At 48.2% G+C, this 15,350-nt stretch overlaps 1 protein-coding gene across 5 annotated transcripts in view; it reads left to right on the top strand.

Annotated features, from left to right (window-relative positions):
* Window positions 1-15,350, top strand: part of ABCC4 (ATP binding cassette subfamily C member 4 (PEL blood group)) — a 211,379-nt gene that overhangs the window by 30,046 nt on the left and 165,983 nt on the right. For all 5 annotated transcript variants that reach the window (XM_082602459.1, XM_082602461.1, XM_082602460.1 and 2 more), the window contains 2 exons: window positions 7,606-7,716; window positions 8,274-8,394. In XM_082602459.1, the coding sequence (XP_082458585.1) occupies window positions 7,606-7,716; window positions 8,274-8,394 (232 nt within the window). The remainder of the gene's footprint in view (window positions 1-7,605; window positions 7,717-8,273; window positions 8,395-15,350) is intronic.

Here is a 15,350-nt window from a genome sequence, read left to right as displayed (position 1 = left end):
TGCCGCGGCTTCTCCACCAGCGAGTTGTTCATTTATTTATTCAGCGGAGTTTTGAGTGACTCACTCTGTGCCGGGCCCACTGAACCACCACGGAAAGACTGGGTCCTACCTGCACGGAGCTCTTGCATGGAGAAGGACAAAATAAATAAGTGGATTATTTTTTCTCTCAACAAATAGAATGTAGTAAATGGGTAAAGAAAGTTGGGAGGAGGAAGTAGAGAATCTGGATTTGCTTTTTTAGACAAGGCATTCCAGGCCTTTCTGTGGAGGCAACAATTAGCTTGAGACCTGGAAGAGAAGAGGTGTAGTGATGGGGGGAAGTGAGCAAAAGAGGATCTGTCTGTTCCCAACAAAGGGAACAGCAGTCAGGAGCGTGGCAGGCTCTCGGGAGCACAGCAGCATGGCTGGAACACTGAGCAGAGGTGCTGGACGGGAGATGGGGTGGTGAGCTGGGAGGGACCCATCATGAGTTGCCCTCGGTCAGGACCGCAGGTGTAATTCTAGTGCGGGAGGACAGCATGCTCTTGTACTTTGAAGACAGCATCCTGGCTTCTCTGTAGGAAGATCATAGGGAAACCAAGGGTGGAAGCAGGCAGTACAGTTTGCAGGCTCTTGCAGCTCTGAGAACCGACGGCGGCTTGGGCTTCGGTCTCGGGACGCTGGTGGTGGGAGGGTGAGAAAAGATGCCCAGTGGTTGGGGCCAGGCTGCATTTTGGAGGAAGCAGCTGTGGACTAGTTGGCGGGTTGGCTGCGGGGGTGAGGGGAAGGGAGGCCTCAAGGGTGGTGACCACCAGGTTTCTGGTTTGAGCAGTGCCTCTGTGAGGTTGACATTTACAGAGAGAATGGGAAGAGCAGTTTTGGTGGGGAAGTCAGGAGTCCATCTTGGACTTTAAAGTGGAGATGCCTGTTAGCCATCCAGGAGGAGAGGACAAGGAGGCACTTAGCCATAGGAGTTTGGGGGAGTAGCCTCTGTCAGAGCGTGCAGGGAACTGCTTTGGCTAACCTCTTGACACTTCCTAGTGTCTCCTTTAGCCTCTCCTCTTGGGGGCCTTGGGAAACAGAGCTGAAAAAGCAGTGGCTTCACAGATACACTTCCTCACCATCAAGTGGGTACAGCTTCCCAATAATGGAGCCTCAGTTCTGTTTTCTAGCCCCATCCCTGCCTACCTGTAAACACTGTCCGACACCTATAGAGGCCATGGCACGTCTTTGCCAGTGGTTCTCTTCATTCAGTGTTGAGGTTTTTTTTTTTTTTTTTAAAGCATGCTCCACAGTTTAATAAAACTTCCAGGAAGATGCGCCAGTGTTTCTGTGGCTTTGTGCACTCCTGGGGCATCCGTGAGCCCTCCTGGGAGTGTGGGGTTCCCTTGGTCAGGTCAGGCACATGGCTCCGTGGGGCACTGGCCTTTACAACATAAGTACTTGTATTACTTTGGTCATTTTACATGTCACTTCCTTCTCACTTTATGGAAAACAGGTGACACAGAGTGGCAGCCAAGTGTGAGCTGGGGAAGGAGGAAGCCCTGCTCAGAAGGAGGTCATTTCCATGTGGCTCTGTGTTCACTGAGCTTCGCTGTGTCCCAGGAACCGTGTGGGTCACGGAGCGTGCGAAGCGTCTGTGGGGCTGTCCTGCCCTTGAGGGAGCCCCAGTCTGTTGTGGAGATGATGGTGCTAAGGACAGTGTGTGCTCAGGGGACAGCTGTCCACACCAGTGTGGTTCAGACATAAGATTGCAACCCACTAGTGCAGCACGAAATCAATTTTGTGGATTTTGACTGGTGTTTCTTTCTTCCTCAAAATAAGTTTTAAAAATTGTGGTAAAATACACAACATATTTACCACCTTAACCATTTTAAAGTGTACACTTGAGTTGAATTCATGACATTACACTCCTGTGCAACCATCATCATGGTCCACAGGATCCTTTTCATCAGTAAAACAGAAACTCTGTACCCATCCCCCCTCCCCCTCCCCCCTCCCCTGGTAGTCACCATTCTACTTTCTGTCTCTCTCATTTTTGACTCTTTGGATACTTCATATAAGTTGAATCATATGGTATTTGTCTCTGTGTGACTGGCTTATTTCACTTAGCATAATATCCTGAAGGTTCATCTATGTTATAGCCTGTGTCAGAATTTCCTTCTTTGAGACTCAGTCATATTCCAGTGTACGTGTGTACCACACTTTGATTATCCATTCATTCATCATTGGACACTTGGGTTGCTTCCACCTTTTGGGTACTGTGAATAATGCTCCTGTCATTATGGGTATATCATGACTGGCATTTCTTTTGCAATGAAGTAGGCTCGAATAGAAAATAGCAGGGGATGGGACTTCCCTGGTGGTCCAATGGGTAAGACTCCACACTCCCAGTGCAGGGGGCCTGGGTTCTATCCCTGGTTGGGGAACTAGATCCTGCATGCATGCTGCAACTAAAGAAGTCTGAATGCCGCAACTAAAGATCCCACACGCTGCAACGAAGATACGGTGTGCTGCAGCTAAGACCTGGCGCAGCCTAAATAAATACTAAAAAAAAAAAAAGAAAAGAAAAGAAAAAGAAAATATCAGGTGTACATAGTGTGGGCAGACTCAGACTACTGATGAGGCATGGGGCACAGCTTTGCAAGCTGTATGAGATGCCATATATCCTAAATTAACCTAAACGCATTGATGTTTATTTCCCATGGACTGATACACTGCACACTCTGTGAAAGCATCACGATAACTCACTAAATTCTATCAGTTCTTTAACCTTGAGTTAGACATCCTTGTTTTTGGCCACACTGCATGGCATGCGAGATCTTAGTTCCCCGACCAGGGATCGAACCCACACCCCCTGCAGTGGAAGCGCAGAGTCTTAACCACTGGACTACCAGGGAAGTCCCCTAGGCATCCTTTTAATTAAGAAAATGTGACTTACTTGTTCACATGCATTTGACTCAGCTGCTGGAATGGTTCTTTGACCCAAGTGAGGTAGTCTCTTTCCTTTGCTCCGTGGTTTCACAAATCCTAATGAGTAGCAAGCATCAGAGGCTTGCTTGTGTAGGCAGTCACACTCCTTACTCTCAGGAGGGATATCTGGAACTTGGAAGCAAGAGCTCTGTCATCCCTCACGGGGGAAGAAGTTTAATAGTTCGGAAGAAAGCGTTTGATTGGAACAGACACTAAAGGCCAGATATTCAGAGGCGAGTCAGCGCAGGCACTCACCGGCATAGAGATATCTTGGTGACGAATTGAGTCCTGTATCTAGTGGTGGCCGTGTGTGCTGTGCTAAGTAGGTGAGGTATCACCTGCTGGCTGTGAGGTCCCTTACTTGTTAGTTCCAACCAGTACTGCTTCAATCCCTTCAGAACCTTAGGAGGTGGTCAGCATGAGTAATATTTTACCTGTGATTCCTTGTTTTATTCTCAGTGTTAACTGAATTGCGTGCCAATGTGTCAAAAAAATTTTTCTTGGAGGGGAGGGATAAACTGGGAGACTGGGATTGACATATACACACTACTATATACAAAATAGATGAGTAATAAGAACCTAGCGTAGAGCACACAGAACTGGGCTCAGTACTCTGTAATGACCTATATGGGAATAGAATCTAAAAAAGAGTGGATATATGTATGTATGTGTATAACTGATTGACTTTGCTGAACAGTAGAAACTAACACAACACTGTAAAGCAACTATACTACAATAAAAATTAATTAAAAAATTATTTTTGAGGAGGCGGTGAGGATGGTTACCCGTGCACAGTAGCTGTAGATTCTCAGTCTTGGTTGTAGCGTGGGAAAAAGTATTTGGAAGACGTGTGGTCATAAGACAAGGGACACTATGAAGAAATGAAAAGAGGGGATTAGCCGGTGGGAGGAAAGGGAGATAAGAAGGCCAGGGGTGAACCAGAAAAGGCCTGGAAGCTCAGAGGCAGGAAGGCTCTGCAGTACCCCCAGCCTGGGAGGACCCTGGTGGACCCCAGAGTAGAGGGTATGGAGGGAGCTGGGGGCACGCAGCTTGCATTGCTGCTTTGCTTAGAACAGGAAGTGGATAAAAAGAGCAGGGATGAGAAAATGGATTTTGAGCAAGTTTTAAGGAATGGGGAAAGTTACAGAGGAAAGGAGAGAAGATTCTAGCTTGAACATTGCCACCCACGTCTAATTGGATTTGGCTGTGGGCCACTCCGGGAAAGCCAGGGTGGTGACCCGTTTCAAGATCGTTCATCAGCAGTGTGGGTGTTCTGATGTCACGCTGGATGGGTTCCAGTGACATCTGTGCCAGGCACCGTGGCACGCAAGGCCCATGGAGATTCCACATAGTATGTGAGTTGTCGTTGCCTGGAGTTGTTTTACTCTGGTGGGACAGTTAGGAGGGAAGTGCTGCTGCTGGATGAGGACTTGTGGGAGAGGAGGGAAGGAGAGAGGATCATGGTGGCGAGGACGACCCTTGGGTTGGAACTGGGTTGAGGGATGGCTGATTTGGCAGTGGTCTCGATGCTGTCAGTGATAAATGGGAGTCAGAGTGCCAAGTTGACTCAGGTCTCCATGTCTGTTTAGGTGGTGACACATACTTAAGGCTCAGCTTGCCATCTGATGGAAATGAAAACCTTCATGCCTTGATGGTACCCAGATTTGGGAAGTGAAGGGGTTTGTGAGGGTCCTTAAATCAAGAGCTATGGGGAAAGACATTTGCCTAATTGAGCAACGTCATCTGTTTTCTGCTGGGGCCCACATGGGATTACTCAAGATCGCTGTCATGGTGACCTCTGCTCTTTGTCTGATGGGACTCTGTAGTGTTCAGAGCAACACTGATCCTTTCAGTTGATGGCTCAGCAGCCCAGGGAGGTGTTATTATCTCCAGGTGTTCTCCCCATTTGCTGGAGGCCAGTACTGAGAGGTCATGTGGCTAGTTCAAGGTCATGCAATCAGAAAGCAGCAAAGTATCATTACATTTTTTAAAATTGTGGTAAAATGCATATAAAATAACATTTACCATCTTGACCACTTTTAAGCACATGGTTCAGTAGTGTGAAGTACATGCACACTGTTGTGCGACCAATTTCCAGAGCTCTTTTCATCCTGCCTTAGTGTGTCGTTAAACGCTAACTCCCCACTCTCCTTCCTTCCCGCCCCTGGCAACCGCAGCGCCCCTTTGTTCCTCTCTGAATTTGACCAAGTACTTCATTGAAGTGGAATCATACAGTATCTGTCCTTTGTGACTACACCGGTTTACACTTCCAGCGGCAGTGTGCAGGGGTGCCAGTTTCTCCACATCCTTGCCAACACTTGTCGTTTCCCTCCCTCCCTCCCTCCCTCCCTTCCTGATAATAGCCATCCTAATATATGTGAGGTGGCATCTCACTGTGGTTTTCATTTGCATTTCCCTGACGATGAGTGACGTTGAGCATCTTTTCCTGTGCAAGTAGACTTTTAAAGGGGGCCTTTCAGGGTAAATCCCAGTGTTAATTCCCCGAGCGTTTTCGGTAGGGAAGAAGTGTAGGATAAATGGCAAAACATTTTTCAAACCTGTTTAGTGGTGATGCTCACAGATTTATACTTTTACTTTGGAAGGAAATTGAGACCTAGAGATATTAAGGGTCATGGAGATGCTGAACTGGAGTGGAGAAGGAGATTGGGGGGACAGTTGAGGCCCTGGGGCCTCAGTACCACTGCCGGGACTAGAAACCAGTCTTCTGACTCCTGGACTGGGGTGCTTTAGAGGTGCCAAGCTACCAGGGTTAGCAAAATCTGAAGCTCAGTCTCTCTTATTGCTTCTTTAATAATTCATAGGCATTCATTTATTCAACAAAGAATTCTTTAGCATTTCCTTTCTACCTGTACTGTGCTAGGAATAACGCAATAAAAGAAGTGTGGGGCTTCCCTGGTGGCGTAGTGGTTGGGAATCCGCCTGACAATGCAGGGCACACGGGTTTGATCCCTGGTCCAGGAAGATCCCATGTGCCATGGAGCAGCTGAGCCCATGTGCCACAACTGCTGAGCCTGCGCTCTAGAGCTCGCGAGCCAAAGCTAGAGAGAGCCCGCGCGCAGCAACGAAAACCCAACACAGCCAAAAAAAAAAAAAAAAAAAAAGAAGTGTGGTCTCTGCTTTCATGGGTTATTATTGTCTGGCCTTGGAAATTTCCTTACTCTGGCAAAGTGAGTAGAATGGTGTTAACCTTTGGGCTGTCTCTGCATGTTAATCATTATCATTTAAATAATGCATAATGGATTTGGATAATTTTTTTTTAGTCCTTTGTATAGTTACTGTTTTTTCCATTAATAATAAGTAATTTGTAGAGAGGTAATTTGAGATTATGTAAATATCATGGTTCCCGTCAAGCTTTCATCCACTAGGTTTAACTTCCATTGATAATTTTCTGACTCCACTGTTCCTTCTATATTTGTTTGCATTCTAGACTGCAACAGCTTTCCCTTCTCTCCTATTCATGAAGCAATAAAGTCATGGATTCTTTTGTTATTTAATGGGCTATAATTCACTGACATTTATTTAATACCTAAGGTATCCCAGATTTGGCTAGCAAGAGCCCTTCAAGCTGGCTTCTCTGTCTTTTGCACACATCCTTGTGATTACTTTAGAGCTTCCTTATTTTATGGTGCAAGATGTCCAGGCCCATCTTGTACTTTCTCTGCCGTTGATCCTGGCCTGTCGATAGTGATGCTGTTGCTGGGAATGCCTGGGGCTCTACTCACCTGGACCTGGTCTAGTTACAGCAGCCCGCACAGAAATTTCCTCTTTTGGGGCCCATGTTGTGCCTGGACCGGCCCTTGTGGTTCTTACGATTGCGAGACACGTCTCAGCAACAACCAAGAGGGAGTTCTGAAATGGCAAGGTTTATCACTCACATGTCCTGAAGGGTACAAGGCACACCTGGGGTCACACAGCCCCAGAGAGAGAGGGAGACGGAGGGAGGGAGGGAGGGAGGGAGGGAGAGCACGTGCACGTGGTGAGCTCATACCTGCACTTCTGCCTTGTCGGGGTCAAGGGCTGGGTGCATGTCAGGCAGGCACTTACGATGAAAAAAGCTAATTGTCAGGTGCTGACACACACTGAACCAACCTTGGAATCAGCCATTGCTTCAAGGAGCGCTGGTTCCTCTTACGAAGGATATTAAAAAGCTGAGATCTGGGTGAAGGGGACCAAAAGGCACAAACTTCAGTTATAAAAGAAATAAGTCGTGGAGACGTAATGTCCAGCATAGTGACTGTGGTTAATAATACTGTGTTATTTGAAAGCTGCTGAGAGTTGACCTTAAAAGTTTTCATTAGAAGAATAAAAAAAATTATTACTGTGTATGTTAAAAAAACAAAACACCGAGATCTGGAGGCTTGAATGCTCCTTGCTACCAGTGTGTCACTTCTTCCAGGGCCTCTCAGCGTATAGAGTTAGAGAGAGAGAGAGAGAGAGAGTGTGTGTGTGTATAAACACGCATCTAACTTTCTTCCCCCATGTCTCTATATATTTAAAATGTAGACCTATTTCTGTAGACCTCTTTTTTTAATTTTTAATTTTTTTTTTTAAAACAAAGGCCGTCGATGTGGGATTCTAATTAGACAGATGTGTAGTTTGGATATATGTCAGTCTCCTTTTAATTTTTAACAGGTGGCTAAACCCCTTGTTTAAAATTGGTCACAAACGCAGATTAGAAGAAGATGACATGTACTCAGTGCTTCCGGAAGATCGCTCCAAGCACCTTGGAGAAGAGCTGCAGGGGTAAGTGGCAGGCAGTGCGGGGAAGGGGAAGGGAGGGTGAGGGCTTCTACGTGTGGCTGGAGGTTTGGAGCGGGTTTTCCCTTCCTCTGGGTTCTTCTGCAGCCTCCCCGCCCATGGCATTGCACGCTCACCCGCCTGAGGCTGACCCCGGGCTTAGCCCACTTTGGAGGCCGGGGGACCCGTGTTTCCTGTGTTTCCTGTGCGTTTGTGGAAGGGGAGGGAGCCAGCAGCCAAGGCCCTGCACGCTGAGCTCTGTCCCCGGAGGTGGTGTCCCTGGAAGAGGCTGTCTGCCCTCTTGAGCTGCTCACGGTGCTGTGAATACAACAGAGCTTGGAAGTAACTTGTTTCCAAGACTGTGACTGTTCCCCTCAGGGCCTGTTTTTCTGGTCCTTCAAGGTCTGCACCGCTCATCTTTCAGGAGCCCTGCAAGCAGTCAACCAGCATTTATGGGACAGCCACAGAGTGCCCTGTAGGAAAGGCCTGTCTTCCACACTGCCACCTCCCCTGTTGTACCTGTGGCAGGGCTGTTCTTCACTGGGCTGTGTTTCTCATTGCAGGTACTGGGATCAAGAAGTTTTGAGAGCCGAGAAAGATACACGGGAGCCTTCTTTAACGAAAGCAATCATAAAGTGTTACTGGAAATCCTATTTAGTTTTGGGAATTTTTACGTTAATTGAGGTAAAAGCTGTTACGGACAGCGCATTGCTTTTCGGTGTGTGTGCCTCAGCAATGAGATGGATGCGACGGGTGGGGAGAGGCCAGTCGTTTAAGGTCCGAGGATAAACCTTGTCTAGGAAACATGGAGCCCAGCGGTTGTACTTAGCTTTAGAATGGACAGGTCCTTAACAGGAGTAGACCTCCAGGGGCTTACTGTTTTTCTTTTAGCTGACTAAAAACATAGTGTCGTGGAGGGATGGCACTGAAAAGGCAAGACATATTATGTTAGGGTGTTCTCGGTGCTCAGTATGACTGTTGAAAGTGATCCTTGACCAAAAGAAAATTCTGCAACCTCAAAGAAGATGTGCCGTGTGGTTTGGAGAAAGTAAGCTTGGACCTGAGCCCACAACAACATAAGACATTTTACAGGCGCTCAACAAATAATTGTTAACTTGACCAGGTCACATCTGATAAATGCTTTCCTAAGAAGGTATCTTCACCTTCCCCCTTCCAGCGGAACAGAACCTGTGGCCCTGCATCTGGATTGGAGCTGCCCAGAGCTCGGAAGAGCACACCCTTCGCTGGGCTGGCCCTTTCCAGTGGGCCGGGCACTGAGTGCCAAAGCCCCCCCACGGGAAGGAGCTCCAGCTTCACCACGAGTTCTGTGCACCACATGTTCTGGTTTCTGTCCCTGGCTGTGGGTGTGGATTGCTGGTTGAAAGCAGAGTCTTGGTAGCTGGCGTTTGCAGAGGGTGTAGGAGGGGGATGTGCAGGGGAAAACCTAAGGCAGAAAGCTGTGAGGTCAGTGACCACCATGACCCAGAAGGTTCTGGGTTAAGATCCCCTAGTGAGACAGTTCTCCCTGGGGGCACAGTGCCAGTCAGCCTACCTATTCTGGCTGCAGCCTGCTGGAGGTCTGCTGCAAATCCACTTGGGTGGCTCGTGCTCTCTGTGGTGCCTTAGGGCTGCCGTAGGGACAGGGCCGGCCTGTGAGTGTGTGTGAGCAGGAGGGATAGAAGACGCAGCTGCTATGTTGTTTTAGGTGGAGAAGGCGGCGAGTTGTCGTAAATATGTTTTTATTGGGGGTGAGATGGGTCGGCTACGTGGTTTGTAGGTGGGCGGCGTGGCTCTTTTTTTAAATTTTTGTTGGAATATAGTTTCTTTACAATGCTGTGTTATTTCTGCTGTACAGCAAAGTGAATCAGTTAATGTATACATATATCTCCTCTTTTTTAGATTTCCTTCCCGTTTAGGTAGAGTTCCCTGTGCTGTACAGTAGGTTCTCATTAGTTATCTCTTTTTTGCATAGTAGTGTGTATATGTCGGTCCCTATTTATCCTGCCTCCCCCGCCCCCTCCACCACCCCCCAGTTCCCTCCTTGGTGTCCATAAGTTTGTTCTGTACATTGTGTCTCTATTTCTGCTTTGCAAGTAAGTTCATCTGTACCATTTTTCTAGATTCCACATATACGCAATATTATATGATATTTGTTTTTCTCTTTCTGACTTACTTCACTCTGTATGACAGTCTCTTGGTCTCTCCACGTCTCTGCAAATGGCACAATTTCGTTCCTTTCTATGGCTGAGTAATATTCCATTGTATATATGTGCCACATCTTCTTTACCCATTCATCTGTCGACGGACACTTAGGTTGCTTCTATGTCCTGGCTATTGTGAATAGTGCTGCAATGAACATTGGGGTGCATGTATCTTTTGTAATTATGGTTTTCTGCGGGTATATGCCCAGGAGTGGGATTGCTGGGTCACATGGTAGCTTTATTTTTAGTTTTTTTTTTTTTTTTTTTTTTGCGGTATGCGGGCCTCTCACTGTTGTGGCCTCTCCCGTTGCGGAGCACAGGCTCCGGACGCGCAGGCTCAGTGGCCATGGCTCATGGGCCTAGCCGCTCCGTGGCATGTGGGATCTTCCCAGACCAGGGCACGAACCTGTGTCTCCTGCCTCGGCAGGCGGACTCTCAACCACTGCACCACCAGAGAAGCCCTATTTTTAGTTTTTTGAGGAACCTCCATACTGTTCTCCATAGTGACTGTACCAATGTACATGCCCACCAACAGTACAAGAGGGTTCCCTTTCTCCACACCCTCTCCAGCATTTATTGTTTATAGGTTTTTTGATGATGGCTTTTCTGACTGGTGTGAGGTGATAAATCTCACTGTAGTTTTGACTTGTATTTCTGTAATAATTAGTGATGTTGAGCATTTAAAAATGTGTTTGTGGGCCATCTGTATGTCTTTTTTGGAGGAATGTTTATTTAGGTCTTCCACCCATTTTTTCATTGTGTGGCTCTTGTTTAAAAGGCTTTGTTGTCCTGAAGGGCACTGCGGGCAGTGGGCAGCTGGGTAGGTGAAGTCTGCCCCACACAACTGGAGAAACCAGAGAATTCTGTCACCTCACAGGTGACTGGATGGTCCTGGGAGATTGAGTTCTCGTTGATCACAAAGGTGGCTTGGCCATTGTGCCAGAGGGTGGGGACATCATATGGGGCTGTGTTCCATCTTTGAGAGAACACTGACCACCTAGATAACTGCCGTGGCCTGTGCAGGGCAGGGTGGAGATGCAAACCCATGCAATTTCCTCAGGGGTTGGAGAGGGTGCAGGAGCCCCTCAGTCTGTTCCAGCCCTTCTTTGACCTGTGTACAGCTGTCCCAGTGATGGTGTTTCCGCATAGTCACAGTGAGTCTCTGTTTGAAATACAGGCGGCAAGCTGGTGCGGACTGTGTGTGTGTAAGATTTCCTGACCTCACAGAGCAAGCGCTCATGAATTCTGCTTGTCTGGAAACCTTGGGGCTTCGGGGTGTGCCTGCAGCTCATGCCAGGTGCCTGGTTTGGGGTGAGCAGAGATGAGCGGCCTCAGGGTTTAGTGTTGGATCGTATCCTGAAGCAGGTCTTTCTCTGCTGTCCCTGGTCCTCTGGTTTCTCTTTGGTACCAGATGCTGAAGAAGGTGAAGGCATGCGGGTCTCAAAACGTGGCCCGTGTGGCTGGGTTTGAACCGAGCTGCAGGTTTTTCATGCTGGTCCTGCACTGTTGGTTCCTTGGGTGGGGTCACTAAACTTTAGATGGATCCCATCCTAATATGAGCTCCAGGTCTTTGCTATGGCAGCTTATGGGAGAAGCAGACACAGAGGGAGAGGCCACAGGAACTGGGGTTCTTCCTGAGAGGGAATCGGCCGCACTGGGGTGCTGGGTGCTTTGATTCCAAAGTTGTCCAGCCCCGGTAATACTTCCTGCGAGGGGTCCAGGAAAACCAGGCCTGGGGGCTGCATAAGGTGCAACCGGTAGAGCAGTGGCCCCTCTTTCAGGAGGTTGGTTGTTGAGCCGTCATGGCAGAAAAGGGGGGACGTAGAGGGCCTGGCACACGTGCGGGCTCATCTCAGCAGTAGTACGAGGGGTACTCGTGGCGGTGACAGGGGCTCCTACTCGGTGGCACTCGTGCTGGTGGCTGCAGTACTCTTACTGTGGTAATAAAAACACCGAGTTCTTGAAAGATACTGTGCGTCAGAACTGCTGTAAGCGCTTTATATGTGACATTAGTAGTATTTCTTTGGCTGAGTCAACAAAGTCATAGGTATTATGTTACCCCCATTTTAGAGAAGGAGATACTGAGCGCTCAGCAGTTACACAGTGTGCCTGTGGTCACACGAAGCATAAAGGACGGACTGAGGTTCCATCTCGGACGCTCTGACTTACGAGAATGTCCGTCTCAATGACGGAGCTTGTCCAGGGTCAGGAGGGCTTGTCTTGAGAGCTTTGTTTTCGTGGTCTCAGGCTCATGCATCCTGAACTTGGTTTAAGGATAATAAATAGGATGCTAAGGACTTCCTGGAGCAGGAAGCCAGACGGGAACGTAAATGAGGGCAGAGTCAAGGTGACCACGTCTCCCGGGTGAAGAAGTTACTAGGGCTTTGACACTGGCCGCAGTGTCATGCTGTATTTACATGGACCAGGAGAGGCCCTTTAGGAAACCACCTTCCACTCGTTACCGGCTGTAAGTGGATGAGGTTGTGACTGTTCCGGTGACTCAAGTTGTAAACATCCATCCACACTCTTACGAAACCATTCCAGATGGGCTCCCTGAGATGGACCAGGGGGAAGGTAGTAGGTCTTGGATGGTGGCTACGGTGGGACATTGATAACCTGGGCACAGGTGGAATCTTCCGTGGTTTTTTTTTTTTTTTTTTTTTTTTTTTTTTGCGGTACGCGGGCCTCTCACTGTTGTGGCCTCTCCTGCTGCGGAGTGCAGGCTCCGGACGCGCAGGCTTAGGGGCCATGGCTCATGGGCCCAGCCGCTCTGCGGCATGTGGGATCTTCCCGGACCGGGGCACGAACCCGCGTCCCCTGCATCGACAGGCAGACTCTCAACCACTGCGCCACCAGGGAAGCCCTTCCGTGTTGTTTTTTAGTAAGAGTGCCCAGTTGCTTGCTGAGAGCTCGCTGAGAACTTGCATCCCTGGGAATATGAGGTTGCATTTGCTCAGCTAGAATGAGAATCCCAGGTCAGTTACTGGGGTCTGGAGCAGTTCTCCTGTTCTGTTGTCTGAATACACTTTCCCACACACAGGTGTGCCCCGGGCCTGAGGTCTTAGGGTGATAGCTGGGCAGGACCAGCTGGACTGGTTAGGATAAGAAGTGGTAGAACTCATGGTGGTTTACAGTAGGAAACTAGACAGTGGTCTCTGTTCCCTAGGTGAGTGTTGTGACTGGCGTACGGTGCTCATTCTAAATTTGTGTCCTTAGGATGATACCTTGCAGAACTCTTAGTTCTGATGCAGTGGAGTTCAGGGAGTTGAGGGCCATTAAAGCTCAAGGAGAAGTAAACATCGAATATTATTGGCAGTCAAAAGAAGCCTGAAATCCAACACACATACTCCTGTTTTCCTAGACTTGCCTTTTGACATACTGCTGTTTTGGAGAAGTTAAAAATCATTCCTTATGACAAACCTAATAAGGATCTGTTACATTTTAAAACTCATTTTCAGGTGCTGTTTTGGGTTCTCAGTGATTAAAACTACTGAGTTAGATGCAATAAATGTTACTTAAATAATTGATATTATGAAGCAACTTCCCATTTTGTGATCATCTATGCTGCTTGCTGGTCTTTGTATTTTATTTTATTTAAAAAATATTTATTTATGTATGTATTTGGTTGTGGCAGGTGGGCTCCTTAGTTGTGGCATGCGAACTCTTCCCCCCACAGCCCAACAAATTTATTTATTTATTTATTTATTTATGGTTGCATTGGGTCTTCATTGCTGCATGCAGGCTTTCTCTAGTTGTGGAGAGCGGGGGCCTCTCAGTGTCATGGCTTTTCTTGCGGAGCACAGCCTTTAGGTGCTTGGGCTTCAGTAGTTGTGGCACATGGACTCAGTAGTTGTGGCTCGCGGGCTGTAGAGCGCAGGCTCAGTAGTTGTGGTGCACGGGCTGAGTTGCTCCGCGGCCTGTGGGGATCTTCCCAGGCCAGGGCTTGAACCCGAGTCCCCTGCACTGGCAGGTGGATTCTTAACCACTGGCATGCAAACTCTTTTTTGGGGCATGCATGTGGGATCTAGTTCCGTGGCCAGAGATCGAACCTGGGCCCCCTGCATGGGGAACGCAGAGTCTTAACCACTGCGCCACCAGGGAAGTCCCTGGTTTTCGTATTTTAGATAGTGGAAGATGTATACTCAGTACTCCGTCCAGGATTCTCTAAAACGCAGATGTTTCCTTTGTGACCTCCAGCCCTCTTTTAATTCCTCTGGTGCACAGAATGCCTCGTGGATCATCCGTGATTCCCGTGGAGTGTGCTGTGACCACCCACAGTGCAGGTGGGGCCTCCCCGGCCCTACTGACAGCACCAGTGGGAAGAGGCAGGTGATTCCAGTCCAGGGCGAGGCTTTCGGGATTAGGATTTTGAAGTATGAAAACCTCTGTCCTCTGATAATTGAGGAGTGATCGTAATGCTTGGAGAAACAAGTACCAGACTGATGTTGAACATGGGTCGCTTGCAGGCCACCCCTAACTAGAACAGAACAACCAGTGAGTTCCCAGCACGCCTGGCTCCTGTGTGTACCTTCACAGGGACTGCAGGTGGGGAGGACAGGTCTCTGCCTGCCCAGTGCCCTCAGGTTGGAGAGGAGGAGCCTGAAGCCTCTGCCTGGGCCAGAGACACAGAAGCTGCCTCCCCAGGTCATCAGGGGCCTTCTCCCTGAGAGATGAGGTCTCTGCCTGCTTGCTGGTGTATAAGTGGGGTGACCTCAAAGAGCAAGTGTGGGTTCGCCCAGTCCCTTCCCCTGAGAGGGGAGGAGTGGCCTGGGGGGTTATGTATGCTTCCCGGGACCCTTAGAAATGTCCCCCACCTTACCCTTAGAAAGGCCTCCTTTGGCCTTTTTCTGAGACCACTTTTGCTGATTGTCTCTGGTCCAGGTGGAGCCTGTAGGAAGGCACATGTTTGTTTAAACTTACTTTGGAACTCATCTGATGGATTGGAAGCAAGCAGAATCCTCTGGTTCCCTGAGAGCTGTACTGGCCTTTGCATTTATTTCCCAACACTTTCTTCCACGTGTCTCTCACTTCCACTCAACCCAGAAGACTTGAGGAGTGGCTACTGGTGGTAAAGATACTGTGGGCCCTGAGCAACCACTGAGGGCCACACAGCAAGGGAGAGGTAGAGGGAGCATTGAGCAAAGGATATGGGGGACCTGCAGAGCAGACCCGCTGTGTGCACCCTGCTGCTTCTTGAGTGTATACATTAGCCATTAGATATCAGTAATACCCATAGTGATGACCTTGAGTCATAAATGAGGGTGATGCTTTTCAATCCATTTTCTTTCCTTTTTTTTAAACATATGTAAGTTTTTATTATAACAATTAAAAGTTTTTAAAAAATTGGAGCATGATTGACTTACAATATTATATTAGTTTCAGGTATACAACGTAGTGATTAAATATTTCTATACATTACAGAATGATCACCCCCATAAG

This window comes from Mesoplodon mirus, assembly GCF_964341445.2.
Source record: "Mesoplodon mirus genome assembly, chromosome: 17".
Classification (NCBI taxonomy): Eukaryota; Metazoa; Chordata; class Mammalia; order Artiodactyla; family Ziphiidae; genus Mesoplodon; species Mesoplodon mirus.
The sequence above is the reverse complement of the archived record's forward strand: the minus strand, read 5'-3'. Positions and strand labels throughout refer to the sequence as shown.